Source organism: Erythrolamprus reginae, chromosome 5 (assembly GCF_031021105.1).
Source record: "Erythrolamprus reginae isolate rEryReg1 chromosome 5, rEryReg1.hap1, whole genome shotgun sequence".
Classification (NCBI taxonomy): Eukaryota; Metazoa; Chordata; class Lepidosauria; order Squamata; family Dipsadidae; genus Erythrolamprus; species Erythrolamprus reginae.
This window is the reverse complement of record NC_091954.1, coordinates 65605168-65620885: the sequence shown is the minus strand read 5'-3', so window position 1 is coordinate 65620885 and position 15718 is coordinate 65605168. Positions and strand designations below refer to the sequence as shown.

The 15718-nt window shown below is 37.1% G+C and overlaps 1 protein-coding gene across 12 annotated transcripts in view; it reads right to left on the bottom strand.

Moving 5' to 3' along the window:
- The window catches only part of BTRC (beta-transducin repeat containing E3 ubiquitin protein ligase), a 199680-nt gene that overhangs the window by 173279 nt on the left and 10683 nt on the right, over positions 1 to 15718 (bottom strand). For 5 of the 12 annotated variants that reach the window (XM_070752858.1, XM_070752869.1, XM_070752859.1 and 2 more), the window contains exon 2: positions 896 to 964. The exons of 2 other annotated variants lie outside the window; for them this stretch is intronic. In XM_070752858.1, the coding sequence (XP_070608959.1) occupies positions 896 to 964 (69 nt within the window). Of the gene's footprint in view, positions 1 to 895; positions 965 to 6524; positions 6607 to 9517; positions 9590 to 15718 lie in introns of those variants that run through there. 5 more of the 12 variants (XM_070752861.1, XM_070752863.1, XM_070752871.1 and 2 more) reach the window with 2 other exon arrangements.

Sequence of the window (15718 nt, the reverse complement as noted above, 5' to 3'; positions counted from 1 at the left end):
AAAAAATCACTGAAATAGACAAAACTCTACCCTTTCTTTTAAAAGTTTATTTATTTCATATCCTGCTTAATTTAATGGATTTTTCAAATCAGTTTGCTATATCAGAACTCTAAAGAGATATTTATTTCAGCCCAATGTTCATTACTCAAACTACAAAAATAGTACGTAGATTATCTTCATTGCTTTAGTTTTTCAATACCATGACATAATTCCTACTTTCAACAAAGGTGTAACTTTTCATCTCTACTGCATTTTCCCACAAAAATTACTATCACAAGCATGCATGTGTCACACATGCAAAGTTTAAAACAGGATTCTTTGGGGAGAATTGTTATACTAGATTTGTTTTAAGATGCTGACAGCAATTGCCAGAGCCAGAGTGCCGAAACATCTAAAGCTTGGCCTTTAATAATCACCAAAGTAATATAGCACTAGACTACGTCTGAGCAGGGACTCCCAATAGTGTCAGATTGTGTCAAACTGCAGGATTGTTATGGGATATGAGCAAATGTCCACACTTGTTTTACCCAATCAAATCTGAATTAGGCTCTAGATGTAAGTCTCCTGTGTATTAACCCATTGCCCTCCCCGTTATTACCACCACTACAGATCTTCACACTTGAAGGTTAATTTTAATTCGGCAATTTAAGTTGCTGTTTCCCATCTTTCTAGGTATTGTTCCAACTCTCCCTTCTGATGATCCTTGTTTGAACTTTTACTCATGAGAAGTGGAAATGTGCACAACATGCAGACACAAAACAAACATGAATATAGAAATGGCACTGGTATTTGATTACAGAATAAGAGTTGAATTATGTATATACTTTACTAATGAAACAAGCACATGTTTCTGGTGCAAAGTCTAACCATAAATAAGAAACAGTAATAGTCCAACCTGCTTTAGCCATGCTTGGTATCCAGAAGATGTAAGTTGGAATCCATCTTTAGGCATGTGTATTCGTGGCTAGAAAAGAATAGACATAAGAGACCTCCTTTTATATTGGGAACTGGCTAGCCTAAATTTTGTTCCAGGTGATAATAAACACCAAACATATATTCTGTTACAATTTTCAAGTAAGGTACTGGTATAAGTGCAAAATACTATACAGTAATAAAACTATAATTACAAGGGGAGGGACCTTAACATTCTATAAAGGGTCCATCCTAATAGATTTATCAGTATAGTATATAGTATAGTATAGTATAGATTGCTCCCAACAATCTGGATCCTTATTTTACCAACCTCAGAAGGATGGAAGGCTGAGTTAATCTTTTTTTTAAAAAAAAATGTTATTGATTTTTATAATATAAACAAATACACACAACACAAAACAGTGCACAGTGATATGTGCTCCTGCCACCCAACAACAATCATTCAGTCCCCTCCACAAAATGAGGGTGTACTAGTTTATAATACTGTATTTTAAAACCAGGACCATCAACATATTTACAAAATGTAGAGTGATTCCAATTTGTTCTTTATGGTTCGGCCTTGAATTCTACTAGCCATAAAACCTCTGACCGGAAGGCTGAGTTAATCTTGAGCCCTGTCAGGATCAAACTCCTTGCAGTGGACAGAGTAAACCTGTAATATTGCATTCTAATCACTGCACTACCAAGATAATAGAAGAATCTATTCTATGGGTGGGTAGGGAGGAATTAAACGCACTGTGACCCAATGACTGACTCAATGTCGTCTATATTTGTATCTGATGAAAGAATGGGCTGTGTGATAAATTAAGATACACATTTTATCCTTTTTTTCCTCATCACAATTGTAACCGATGCTTGAATAAATCTGTGTACATAAGAGTAGTATACTTTGTAAAAAAAAAAAAAAGCCATAACCTTAATAAAATAACAATGAATTAATTGAAAAAGCCAACAATCTTCTGTATATTATTAGGAAAAGCAAAAAAAAAAAAACCTCACCCCAATTGTTAAGGCAACCTTTCCTTCTTCCATTTTTGTTTTATCCTATCTTCTGGCAGGAATCATAGGTCTATTCTTAGTTTTCATTCAGACTTGTCAATTGACTTTACACTGTCAGTACAGAATTACTGTATATTACATCTAACTATCCCAGTGATTGTTGGGAAAGCCAAGTCTTTAGTGCTTTTCAGAAACCTAAAAGGATAGAGGTCTGCTAAAATTCAGGGACAAGTATATACCATGTGGCTTCCTGGCTGCCTTAAGTGGCAATGTTTAAGGTAGGAGACTAAGCTCATGGCTATACAGTGTTCCCTCGATTTTCACGGGTTCAAACTTCGCGAAAAGTCTATACCACAGTTTTTCAAAAATATTAATTAAAAAACACTTTGCGGGTTTTTTCCCTATACCACGGTTTTTCCCGCCCGATGACGTCATGTCATAGCCAAACTTTTATCCGCCTTTAATAAATATTTTTTTTAATAAACTTTAATAAATAAACATGGTGAGTAATAATCTAAATGGTTGCTAAGGGAATGGGAAATGGTAATTTAGGGGTTTAAAGTGTTAAGGGAAGGTCTGTGATACTGTTCATAGCCAAAAATAGTGTATTTACTTCCGCATCTCTACTTCGTGGAAATTCGACTTTTGCGGGCGGTCTCAGAACGCATCCCCCACGAAAATCGAGGGAACACTGTACTAACTAATCTGATAGGGTGGGTAGATGATCTTAGGGAATGGTGGTCCTGCAGGCAAGCTAGCTCTGGCCATATAGAAATGTAAAGGTAAAAATAAGCAGCTTGAACTACATCCTGAAGTAAACTGGAAACTCATGCAGCTTATGCAGTAGGAGTATTACATGGGTAAACCTATGGGCACCCATTACTGATTTCACCACTTCATTCTGGACAAGTTGTAGCTTCTGGGTGGGCTTCAAGGGCAGCCCATTGACAAGCACATTGAAGTTGAACTGCCATTGTATGTCAGTCAAAATCCATTTTGAATCACTCATTTGATTCAATCTACGAGTTTGACTTTAAAAAGCTCATCAGATTCAGTACTGAGATCTGAACCAAATCAGGTTGATTCAATTCACATTTCCCAGATAATGTACAAAAATTGCTTTTACATATGCATATAAATTGTCTAAATATCATAAAGTACCCACATATACCTGTATATATATATCTGTGTCTAAAATACTTAAAACAACATAAATAGGACCATGTCAAGAGATATTGTAATATGATTCTATCCTTTAAAAAAAGCAGCAGAAAATGGACCAATTGCATTAATTTCATTTTAAAAGGAGAAGGCTGGACAAAGCTTTTTTTCAAATTGTCAAAATTGTAGTTTCTTGCCTATGTTAAGAACTCAACGCTCACATGTATTTATTATAAAAATAATACCGCTAACAGATGATGTTTTAAAATCCCAAGATAGCTGGACAATTCCTCAAAGTTTCTTAACCATGTCAGCGTAATTGTTTTGTGCAGAAATTGAAACACAACCTTTCTACACACATTTTACAAGCATGATCCCATTTATCATCAACACAATTCAGTTCATTATCCAGCTAAACTACCTTCAGCATTTCAATTTAACACTAAAACTCAAATGTTATTTTGAATAGTTTACCTGACATCTAAGGTTGCCTTCTCAATGTTCTCCCTCCTAGTGTTCTAAAGCCATTATCTCACTCTGATTTCATACCGGTCATAATTTTCCTGCAATCTTTAACAGATTTTTTGTTTTATTGCCTTCCTTTGCTCTTTCTTCCACAGTTAAGTTAATGGATCTGAGTAGTCTCTAGTGAGATTTGAAAAGGCTGTTTTCTCAGAATGAGTCAATATTTTAAATTCTATGGAATGCCTTTCTTTTTTCTCCTAAAAAATGCAGTTTTTAAAAGACAGACATTAAATTACAGGCCTCAGTTCCTATTTTCCAAGCCTAATGCAAACCCCTGAAGGCTTACAATATTTGAATCACAGCTGGAGCCATGGTTACCATACAGTTTAAATATCAGCTTCTTTACTGTGCAATTTGTTTTAAAAATCAGATCAGAGGTTGTGTCATAAACAAGTGCTAATTATGTAGCAAGAAAGAATAAGGCTTTTTGTGCAAGAAAGGTTCTTAAATATCTGCCTCTCCTCCATACATAAAAAGCAGAAATAAAGCAAGCTGAGAAAATTATGGGGCCAACCCTGGCATCACATATAGAGCAAAAAAAATGTGGCTAACATTAACCTTGCAATATTATTCCTTTGATATGAGAGTCAGGGGGCTACTGATTATGAAAAATTCCCTGCTTTGGGTGACCAATGTCAAATGAACGCAGCAATATGATTTTGATCACATAATTCTTTAAGGAAGTCTAGTCTCATCCAGCAATCTTGCTTCAAGGCTCTCCACTTCAAAGCTACTGAATTCAGAACTGCAGCTTCCTTTTGGTACCAATAGAACTACTGCTGGGATGGAAGAACATTTATTATTTTTATGTTGTCCTTTGCACAGACATATTTGTTAACAACAAGAGCACAGTAATTTATTATTATCCATTATTTGTTAAATTCATTTATGCTTAGCTAAATGCTTAGCTAAGAATAAATGAATTTTTAATACAGTTTTTACAAACACTTGTCACCGCTTCAGCATTGCCATTTAGTGAACAGGACTGATGTTTTTTCTCAGCAGGGGGTGATATTTTAATGATGCAATGCTGTACTTTCTAGAAGACAGACAAGCCTCATGAGGCAGATTATAGGACTAAAGAAACTCTAATTCCATTAAAAGCAGACAGCACCAGATCATTTTAAAAATTAATTTTGTTTAATGATAAAAAGTATTATAACAGGTGGGTAGCCAATTGTAAAATTAACCAAAACATAGTTAAAGGAACAGAAAAATGCTAGGAAAGCAAGGGATGTTTTCATTATCAGTGTATTTAAGACTTGGTAGAAACAAAGACACTGTTCTTTGCCTCCTCTTTCCTATCTACAAAGCATCCATGTTCTTTTTTAAGCTGCCCAATAACCAATTGATACTTGAAAGTTTCAATTTAGAGGTAATCTTGCAGAGTGATTTGTTTAATTACTGATGTACTGATGCACTCCTATAAAATGTTTGAATATTTCCAAATAGAATGTAGTAATTATTTCTGGCATGAAGATAAGCAATAATAATTAACTAACTAATATGTTACTTCTGTGGAGTGTATAAAGGATTCTGCATGTTCCATCCCATTTTCCATTTATTGGTGTGTTTAATTACGGTATATGGTTGTGACTGCCCATGATAAAAACCAAACCTGAGAAAAAGTGAGAATTGGGTGGTTTGTTGTTGTTAGTTGCGAAGTCGTGTCCAAACCATCATGACCCCATGGACAAGGTTCCTCCAGGCCTTCCTGTTCTCTACCATCCTCTGGAGTCTACTTGAGCTCAGTGCTTCAGCGACTGCATCCAACTACCTCATTCTCTGTCGTCCCCTTGTTTTGCCCTCAATCATTCCCAGCCGAAAAACTATTTTTTTAGGGTTGGTTTTTTTTAAAAAAAATAAACGTGAAAAGCTATGGATCTTAACTACACCAGTCAGAAAGAATCATTTAAGGACAGGTTACATGGTCAAAGGATATAGATTAAGCTAAAATGAATATTCTGTTCTGCACCAGATTATCATGTTCAATATCTGGAATGGTTAAGAAAATCTCTAAGAAAATCTCTGAAAGAATTATCTTTCACAAAGGTTAAGTGCTTGATTCAATTAACCACCAAATGGACTTTACCAGTTATGAATGAAGGCAAGTATACATGTCCCAGGATAATGTTTTAGAATCCAATCTGAGTCAGTCTCTCACATTCTGGTGAGAGAGAAGTTCCCTGAGGATGGGCTCCAGCACAAGTCCAAAAGCTCAGAAGACTAACTAACTCACTGACTCACTAACTTAATCTTAAAAACCCCAATTTAAAGAACCAATCATACATACAAGCATAAATCTCCAATCCACCACCTGCCCCAGTGACTGCCTAAGATTGGCTTCTTCCAGTTGTGCCTGGATTAGCTGTAGTTACAACAGCCTTTTAAAAAATGGTCCCGCAAACGTATCTAGAGAATGATTGGTTGGAAACCAAGAAACAGAAGTACTTTTAATTAAGGTGGAAAACCTGCTACATAAACAATACAACATTCCTATAGGAATGTTCACTCTGGTTCATTAAAATAAAAATAATGCAACTCCATAGTTGGGGTAATACTTGCTTGCAAGTAACCAACATTCTACAATTTCTCTGAGTTCTCACAATTTTTCAGCAGGCTAAAGATTCAAAACCCAAGGAAGAAAAAGGGTTGTCATAACCATGAGGTTTGCTGTTTATTTATCTTGGAGATGTGGTATATTGTACAATGATCAGGAAACAATATTTTAGTGCCTAAGATTGAAGGGGAGGGAGGGGAAGAGATAAAAGTAGAGAAAATTGATTTTATACCTCAATGTCTGTTTCAAATTACACAGCATTTACCAGCAAAATAGCAAGCACAATCCCCTCCCTCCCCATTTCTGAAAACTGAACAGTTCACTATAATTCAGGTTTGTTTCTTACCTTATGTGATGTATAGAGATTTCTGACTAGGACCAGACCTTTATTTTTCTTCTCCCAACCCTTTCTTTTTGTATCAGCTAGCCTGATGAAGAATTACAAAGTCAAAAGTTTGAACACTCTTATTTGCATTTCGCTTACCTTTAATAAAAGTATAAAATTCACCTCTTTTATAATTCTAATGCAAATTAACTCTGCAGTAACCTGTAGCAAAAATCCTCCCTTCATCTATCTATCTATCTATCCATCCACCCATCCATCTATAAAACTAAACATAATGATATATCGGAATAAAGAAATAGAAGCATTATCACACAGATTCAGTCATAACAAGACACAGGTATCTTCCATCATTTGCAAATAAAACAAAACATAAACAATTACTCTGGGATCATTAATCACTTTCCCATCCACACAACAATGAAAGACTGCCCAAAATATCTATGTGCTGATTTTCAAGAAGTCCACACTTCTTCTTCCAGGTTCTTCATTCACACACAAACAAACTCTACAGTCCTCGACTTACAACCACAATTGACCTCAACATTTATGTTATTAATCAAGACTGTTCTTAAGTGATTTTTACTCCATTTATGAACTTTTGCCATGCTTAAGTGACTAGAGACCCTCGGGAGATGGGTGGCATACAAATCAATCAATCAATCAATCAATAACTGAAGTTGTTAAGTGAACCATGCAGATAATTAAGCAAATCTGACTTTCCCCACTGACTTTGCTTGTCAGAAATTAGCTGTGAAGGTTAAAAACAGTGATCACATGACCTCAGGATAGTCATAAATACATGCTAATTGTCAAGCACCTGAATTTTGATCATGTGACTGTGGGGATGCTGCAACAGTCATGAAAATAGTGTGAAAACCAATCCTAAATCACTTTTTCAGTGCCATCGTAAGTCCAAATAATCACGAAATAAATGGTTGTAAATCAAAGACTACCTGTATTACCTTCCTTTCCCTCAATCTAATCTGGTGCTGTCTCTCTATCGCCTCTGCCTTCCCATCACTCCTACCTAGTCAAAAGGTTAGCATCCAGTATTGTTTTGATTTTCTCCTTAACAAGAACTATAATTTAGCACTAACTACTCATGAGAAATTATAGTGCTGCTGGCTGGTGAATAATTTACCAAGGAAGACCCGCTTAGCCATATAAAATAAATATCCACCTGCATATACTAGCACTAATCAGGGCGTGAAATTAAGCTTTTCATTCAGTACAAACTAAATGCTGCAAGGCGGCGATTCAGTGGAAACAAATATTAAGGTCAACCTATTCTTCCTATTGCCTATAGTGTAGATGCCAAGAGAGGGCATGGAGCACTAATTCCACTTTTCTCAATCCAAGAAGCTAAATACCTCAATGATGTGTTAGCAAATTCACCATTTGCTTTTTACTAATTGCATATAGTTAATGAAGCGAAGGAAACAAAAGCCTCCAAAACATTGTTAACTTGATCCCTTCATTTCCTTTGTACTGTAGCTCAAATAGAAGAATAAAAATCTATTTGCAAACCTTAGAATGAAGATTTGTTTTAATCTTATATAAATTCTGAAAGAACAAGGAACCGATTTGTACGGTAGAACTTCAATGCACTTGAAAACATCCTTCCAGTTATAATGAAAGGAGCCAATTCCCCAAATGTGCAAGAAAACATGGATCTGTTTACAGTGATCCCTCGATTATCGTAAGGGTTCCGTTCCAAGACCCCTCGCGATAATCGATTTTTCGCGATATAGTGGTGCGGAAGTAAAAACACCATCTGCGCATGCGCGCCCTTTTTTTTCCATGGCCGCACATGCGCAGATGGTGTTTTTACTTCCGCACCTGGGAAGACCCAGGGAAGGTTCCTTCCGCCGCCCAGCAGCTGATCTGCTCGGCAGCGCCGCAGCAGCGAGGAGCCGAAGATCGGGGTTTCCCCTTTGCGTGGGCGGCGGGGAAGACCCAGGGAAGGTTCCTTCGGCCGCCCAGCAGCTGATCTGCTTGGCAGCGCCGCAGCAGCGAGGAGCCGAAGATCCGGGTTTCCCTGCCGCCCACGCAAAGGGGAAACCCGGATCTTCGGCTCCTCGCTGCTGCGGCGCTGCCGAGCAGATCAGCTGCTGGGCGGCCGAAGGAACCTTCCCTGGGTCTTCCCCGCCGCCCACGCACCGCTCGAGAGCAAGAGGGGGAGAGATAGAGAAAGAGAGAGAAGGAAAGAAAGAGATGAGATAGGGAGGAAGAGAGTGTGAGAGAGGAAGAAGCAAGATAGAGAGAGAGAGAGAAAGAAAGATGAGAAAGGAAGAGAGTGACGTCATCGGGTGGGAAAATATTTTCAATTAATATTTTTTGAAAAATCGCGATATAGCGTTTCGCGAAGATCGAGATCGCGAAAATTGAGGGATCACTGTACACTGAGTTTCGAGCAAATATCCCTAGAAATAAGCAAGTACCGGTAATATATGACGTTTGTTCATTTATCAGAGCACTGTGATATTCTAATGTTTGCTTTAGCACTGCTCTTAGCATACATACACTGCTCAAAAAAATAAAGGGAACACTTAAACAACACAATCTAACTCCAAGTAAATCAAACTTCTGTGAAATCAAACTGTCCACTTTGGAAGCAACACTGATTGACATTCAACTTTGTACAGAACAAAGTATTCAATGACAATATTTCAGTCATTCATATCTAGGATGTGTTATTTGAGTGTTCCCTTTATTTTTTTGAGCAACCTACTCTTTCCTAAAGTTTTCAGGAATAACTAAGTAGAGAACAAGAATGGTACTCCCATTAGAACTACAATTGTGGCATTTTACTATTTTTACTTGTAATCTGTAATCAAAATATTTTAATCAGATGAACAAATGTTAATAGAGTATACAGACTTATTAGTACATATATGCAACTCTGATCATTAATCAAAGCATGTTATAGTTATATACTTGATCAAATTAGAATGGCCATGCAGATTTAACAAATCTGGCACTTTAGCACTCACCTGGTCTATAGACTGCCAGAAATGAAGACAACAATATTTCTTTTCTCCAAAGCCCAGTATAATTTTCTATTCTGGTCATGGAAAAGAAGAAATTCCACTCATATCCACCACACAAAACAAACAGAAAGGCTAACTAAGACCACTGTATTTTCTAAGTTTTTTATGAGAATTTAGTATATGAGTATAATCTAGAGAGCATTTATAAAAACAGTGGCATTTAACAATTCTAGACTTAGCATAGCATAGCATTAGCATTTAGTTTTATATACCACTTTACAGTGCTCTACAGCCCTCTCTAAGCAGTTTACAGAATCAGCATATCGCCCTCCAACAATCTGGGTCCTCATTTTGCTTAACTTGGAAGGATGGAAGGCTGAATCAACCTTAAGCCTGGTGACATTCGAACAGCCAAATTGCAGTCAACCAGCAGTCAGCAGAAATAGTTTGCAGTACAGTGTTCCCTCGATTTCCGCGGGGGATGCGTTCTGAGACCGCCCGCGAAAGTCAAATTTCCACGAAGTAGAGATGCGGAAGTAAATACACCATTTTTGGGTATGGACAGTATCACAAGCCATCTCTTAACACTTTAAACCCTTAAATTACCATTTCCCATTCCCTTAACAACCATTTACTCACCATTATTACTGGTATTCACCATTGAATAAGACATTTAGTGATCCTGATATTTCTACACATAATTATTTATTAACAATAATTATTTTTTTTGTTATTTATTTGTGAAAATTATTAGTTTGGCGATGACGTATGACGTCATCGGGTGGGAAAAACTGTGGTTTAGGGAAAAAACCACAAAGTATTTTTTAATTAATATTTTTTGAAAAACCGTGGTACAGTGATCCCTCGATTAGCACGGTCTCGATTAGTGCGAAACGCTGCAACGCGGTTTTTAAAAAAATATTAATTAAAAAATACTCCACGGTTTTTTTGCTATACCACGGTTTTTCCCACCCGATGACGTCATACGTCATCACCAAGAGTCACTTCTCTGTCTCTTTCTCTTTCTTTCCTGTCACTATGCTTCAATCATTTTCTCATTTCTCTTTTTTCTCCCCTTTTTTCTATCATTTCTCTCTCTCTTTCTTCCTCTCTCACACTCTCTTCCTCCCTTCTCTCTCCCCCCCTCCACTTGCCCACGAGAAGAAAAAAAGCAACCTCTGCCGGGCAGCTCCCCTTGTGCCCCCGCTTTGTGCCTGCCTCTTTTGGGGATTTCTTTTTCTTTTCTTTTTTGCGCTGGCAGCGGGAGCTGTTGGGGAGGGCTCTGCCGGGAAGGCCTCTCAGCTGCAGAGCCGAATGGGGGCGGAGGCAACAGCGGAGCCCGGCGCTGGGGCCATGCGAGGCTGTTCATCCAGGGGGGCGTGGACTGGCAAGTCGCCCTCCTTTCTCTCTCTTTCTCAAGATCGCTTGCCGCTTGCCGCTTGCCTATTGCAGCGAAGGAGGCGAAGCAAGGCTCCAAGCTGCAAAGCGGCAAGCGGCAAGCGATCTTGGAGTTTCCCCTTTGCCTGGGCGGCAGGAAGACCAAGGGAAGGTTCCTTCAGCCGCCCAACACCTGATCCGCTCCGCAGCGCGGCAGCAGCGAGGAGCCGAAGATGGGGTTTCCCCTTTGCCTTTACCCCATCTTCGGCTCCTCGCTGCTTCCGCGCTGCGGAGCAGATCAGCTGTTGGGCGGCTGAAGGAAACTTCCCTTGGTCTTCCCCGCCGCCCACACGCAAACTCCACCATCTGCGCATGTGCGGCCATGAAAAAAATGGCGCACATGCGCAGATGGTGGTTTTTACTTCCGCATCCAGTATAACGCGGAAATCGGTTAGCGCGGGAGGTCTTGGAACGTAACCCCCGCGCTAACCGAGAGATCACTGTATAGGCTATTCGCGAAGTTCGAACCCGCGAAAATCGAGGGAGCACTGTACTTCACTATAACCACTGTGTCACTGTGCAGTGTAGTCTTTGTGATGTGGTCTCAATGTACACTGTGATATAGTCTCAATCAGTAGTTCTCAACCTTCCTAATGCCGCGGCCCTTTAATACAGTTCCTCATGTTGTGGTGATCCCCAGCCATAAAATAATAAAACTATTAGGAAACTCAGGGGTGGGTTTCAACTTACATCGCTGCCCATTTGCTTCCTCCTGCAGAGTGCCGATTTATTTAAAACAAATTGCAAAAAAGTCACCCCACACCCGAAAACAAGATGGTGATGCATGTACAGTGCTGGAAATTCAGCTTCTGCACATGATCAGTCGTTCCCATTGTACAAATATATTTTTTACAATAGTATATTTGCATTTGGGCGGACCCACCTGGAGACGGATAGAGGAGTGGTATCTCAGTTCCTAAGACCATCGGAAATATGTGTAGTCTTAGGCGACCCCTATGAAAGAGTCATTCAACCCCCAAAGGGGTCGCGACCCACAGCTTGAGAACCACTGCTCTGGATTAACTCAAGATATCAACCAATCAACCTAGCTATAAATACACAAACATTATTATCAGATATGGTTTAATAACAAAGCACTAAACCTGCACTAATGACAGAAATGGGTTAATTGTGCTTGCTTTGAACAAAATGACATTCTAAAATAAGGACCATTGTACAGTACTCTCATGAGTAACTAAATAATGCGATGCCAATAACTGAGAACACAAGAAAGTCTAGACTTACCAGCATGGCAAACATCTAAATTTACCCTCTTCCAAAACTCAGAGTATGATACCCCCATCTAAATTATCACTGTGATATCTAACTTACAAATTAAAATCATATTAGACTGCTAGTTTCTTCAAGAAATATTTTCCATTTTTTGAAGAAAGTGAGAAAAAAAGAATATAAGGATGCTCTGTAAGTTCATGAATGTAAAGTCTGTGAGATGGTAAAAGAGATAATAACTAGGGGGTTTAAATAGAAATTCAAGAATTTTTGTTGTTAACTTGGTTACTTACAAACTTTCAATTGAAAATAGAAAATGTGAAACGAAGAAGCATAATTCATGTCTTCCAATTAAATTATCCACAACTGTCTTTTTTTAAAATATGGCAAAAAAGACAAAAGAAATCTAATGATGAATTATAAAGGTATTTTTAATTAATTAGACATCTAAACAAATGTAGTTTAGCTGTGTGCACTGCTAATTTTGTGAAACTTGAATTAGCTACTGGCCCATTCAAGAAAACAGATGTTGAATCACAGAACTTTGATATCATTCTTAAATACCTTTGAAAACAAGGATCAGAAAATATGAACTCTTATAAAAAAAAGGCTTTATTGTATTTTTATAGCATATTACATACCTTGTAAGAATCAGTTTGTTTGCATGAATGTCAGTTTTATTTTCTGTCCTTCCCTTTTTCCTGGCTATTTACAAGCTTTGTAAGAAATTGTTCTTTAATTAAGTCTAAGCATAGTTTTATATAAATGGATTCCTGGAATTAAAAACATTCAGACTTAAGAAATGATTGTTATAGAGACTGTAAGAGGCCGTAAAAAAAAGAATGCCACTTTAAACAAAGATTTCTCATTTTAATTAAAAAGATAATCATCACAACATTCCTACATTTAGCAAAACCATTTGAAGCTACTTTGGAAGAAAAAGAAATTCATTTTTGATGCAGTCACACATAGAGGACTTTAGGACTTTAGTCAAAAATCTGGCTATTCCACTATGTCTTTAAGAATCATGCATGCAATTTGATTTTTTTTTTCAAATATAGACATTGGACATTAATCTCATCCATACTATCCTTGCAAAATATGGGTGCAATTTATGTCAAAACAAGGTTAAGGAATTGTTCTATGTTTTATATATTTCTTAAATATAATACTTCAACAGAAAATATTTCAGACTAACTATGAAATGTTGATTGGATTTACAGTGTACATACTGAGCACAGCTGTTCTAAAAATCACATTTAAGAAACCAATATGCATATCATCTTTACATACTGAAAGATGCATCGACTTTCAATATTACAGTTGTATTATTCTTTTAAAATGTGCCCAAAGATGTTCAGGAACACATATAAACCATTTCTATTTGAATAATGAAAAATAATGGGAACTTTTTTCCATGTTTGCACAACTCTTTTAGAAGATGTCCCTGGCTTCCTTTGTGTGCATATATATGAAAAATACAAGCTAAAGAAAATCTAAAATGAATGTTTGGATTGATAAGATTTGAGCAGGGGGGGGAAAAGGTCATTGCTATCATTTTTTCAACATTGTTAAGAAGAATTTGAAAAAAGACCAAATGTATAGAACCTAACTTTATATTCCTAACAATAGACACCTGACAAATAAAAACTATACATAATGATCAAACAATAACAAAATATATTAGTGGGGTCGGGTCTGATGGCCACGGCAGCAAGGAGCCTTTCATCTCTCTTGGAAAGGCTCCGAATCCTGACTGTCCAGGGGTTCTGGTCCTTTTGGACCAGATCGGATCCTTCCTGAAGGGAAGGTGATGCATGGGACGCTACTGGGAGTCTGGTAGGGGCTGCCATGCCCTACCAGACAAACCGACCCAGTTTTGCACCAGCTATGGTGTGAAGCCAGTCAGGCGGCCATGCCTAAGCCGACACAGCCACAGAGGCAACGCAACGTCGGGATGGAAAGCTGAGCAATAACATCTGGAAAGAGCTAGAGGAATACTTACAGAGAGATGAAAGCATTTGAAACTGGTGCTGGTGAGTGAGGGTGGCCGCAAGGGATTTTGGATTTTTGTTTTTCGATTTGATCTTCAACGGAGTTAAAACAGCCAGAAATAGAAACCAGAAGCAGCTATTTTTGCAATGTGGCAAATGGCGAAAGCTTCAGAAAGTAACAAACTGCCCAAGATTGGATTCTTAAGATAGCTAATTGTTTTTTAAATTTGTCCTTTTAAATCAGAAACCTTAAATTCTTGCCATGGAGGCTATATTTTCTTTCCATTTATTCGTATTAAACGAAGAGAAATACTAAATACCGGAAGATCTGGAAATTTTGTTATCTAGCACCATCGTGTGGTTGGGGAAATATAGCAGCCTGTTTCTGCAAAGATTTTGGCATTGTTGTAAGCATATCTTATCTGTTTGGCCTTCACATTGGTTTTTTATGAGAAAGGAGGATATCAGCTATGATGTGGAAGGAAGAAACTATTCAAGATGAACTGACTGAACTGATTGAAAACATATTGGATAATACAATTTGAAAAGAGGCTTGAGACATTTTAAGAAAGTTCAGAAGATAGTAGAAGACAACAGCACTACAAAGAAGAGGAAGAGGACTGAGGTTTTTCCCACAAAGTTATAAATTATAAAAGGAAATGACTATGTAATTAATGAATTGGAATTATTAAGGATTTAATTTTAGTGAAGATTATTAATAAATAAATAAATAAATAAATAAATAAATAAATAAATAAGAGATAAAAATGTTAAAATGGAAGGATTGAATAAGGAGAGAAAATTGAAATGGCTATGAATGGGAAAATTGAAAACAGTTATGATTATTATGAATGAGAAAATTGAAAATGGCTGTGATTATTTTGGATGATTGACTGTTTGAATTATAAATTGATTATGTGATTTATAGTGATAAATAAAATAGGAGGAAAGGGAAAAAGAATATAATATTATATAATATAATATAAGTTATGACTATTTAAGGAGGATTAATATGGGATAATAACTAGTATTGACCACGTGAGGTATGACAGTGAAAGACAGATGGAGTAAGTAAAAGTTGAATTAAATAGATTAGGGAAGATTATCACACAGTTCGACAATGGAACATATATAGAATAGGGAATAGGGGAAACATATAGATTAGGGAAATATATAGATTAGGGAAGATTATCATGCTGCAATTGACAGTAGAAACAATTAGCGTAGGGAAGATTATTTCACTGGGTATAACAGTGATGCAGAGATTAGGGAAGATAATTACACTGGGATTGGCAGTGGAATTTATAGATTAGGGAAGATTATTACTATATTGGGATTTCTAATGGAAGATACTTTTCTTGAAAAATAATAGAATAATATGGTAAATAATGATTTTGATTTGTTAAAGTAGAAATGATATATCAGTATAATGAAAGAAATGAAAGGAATGAAGCAAGTAGGAAATATATTTTAAATCTTTAATAACAATCCTTCCTCCTATGTATATTGATATTGTTATAATTAGATTAAGACATGCTGTGAA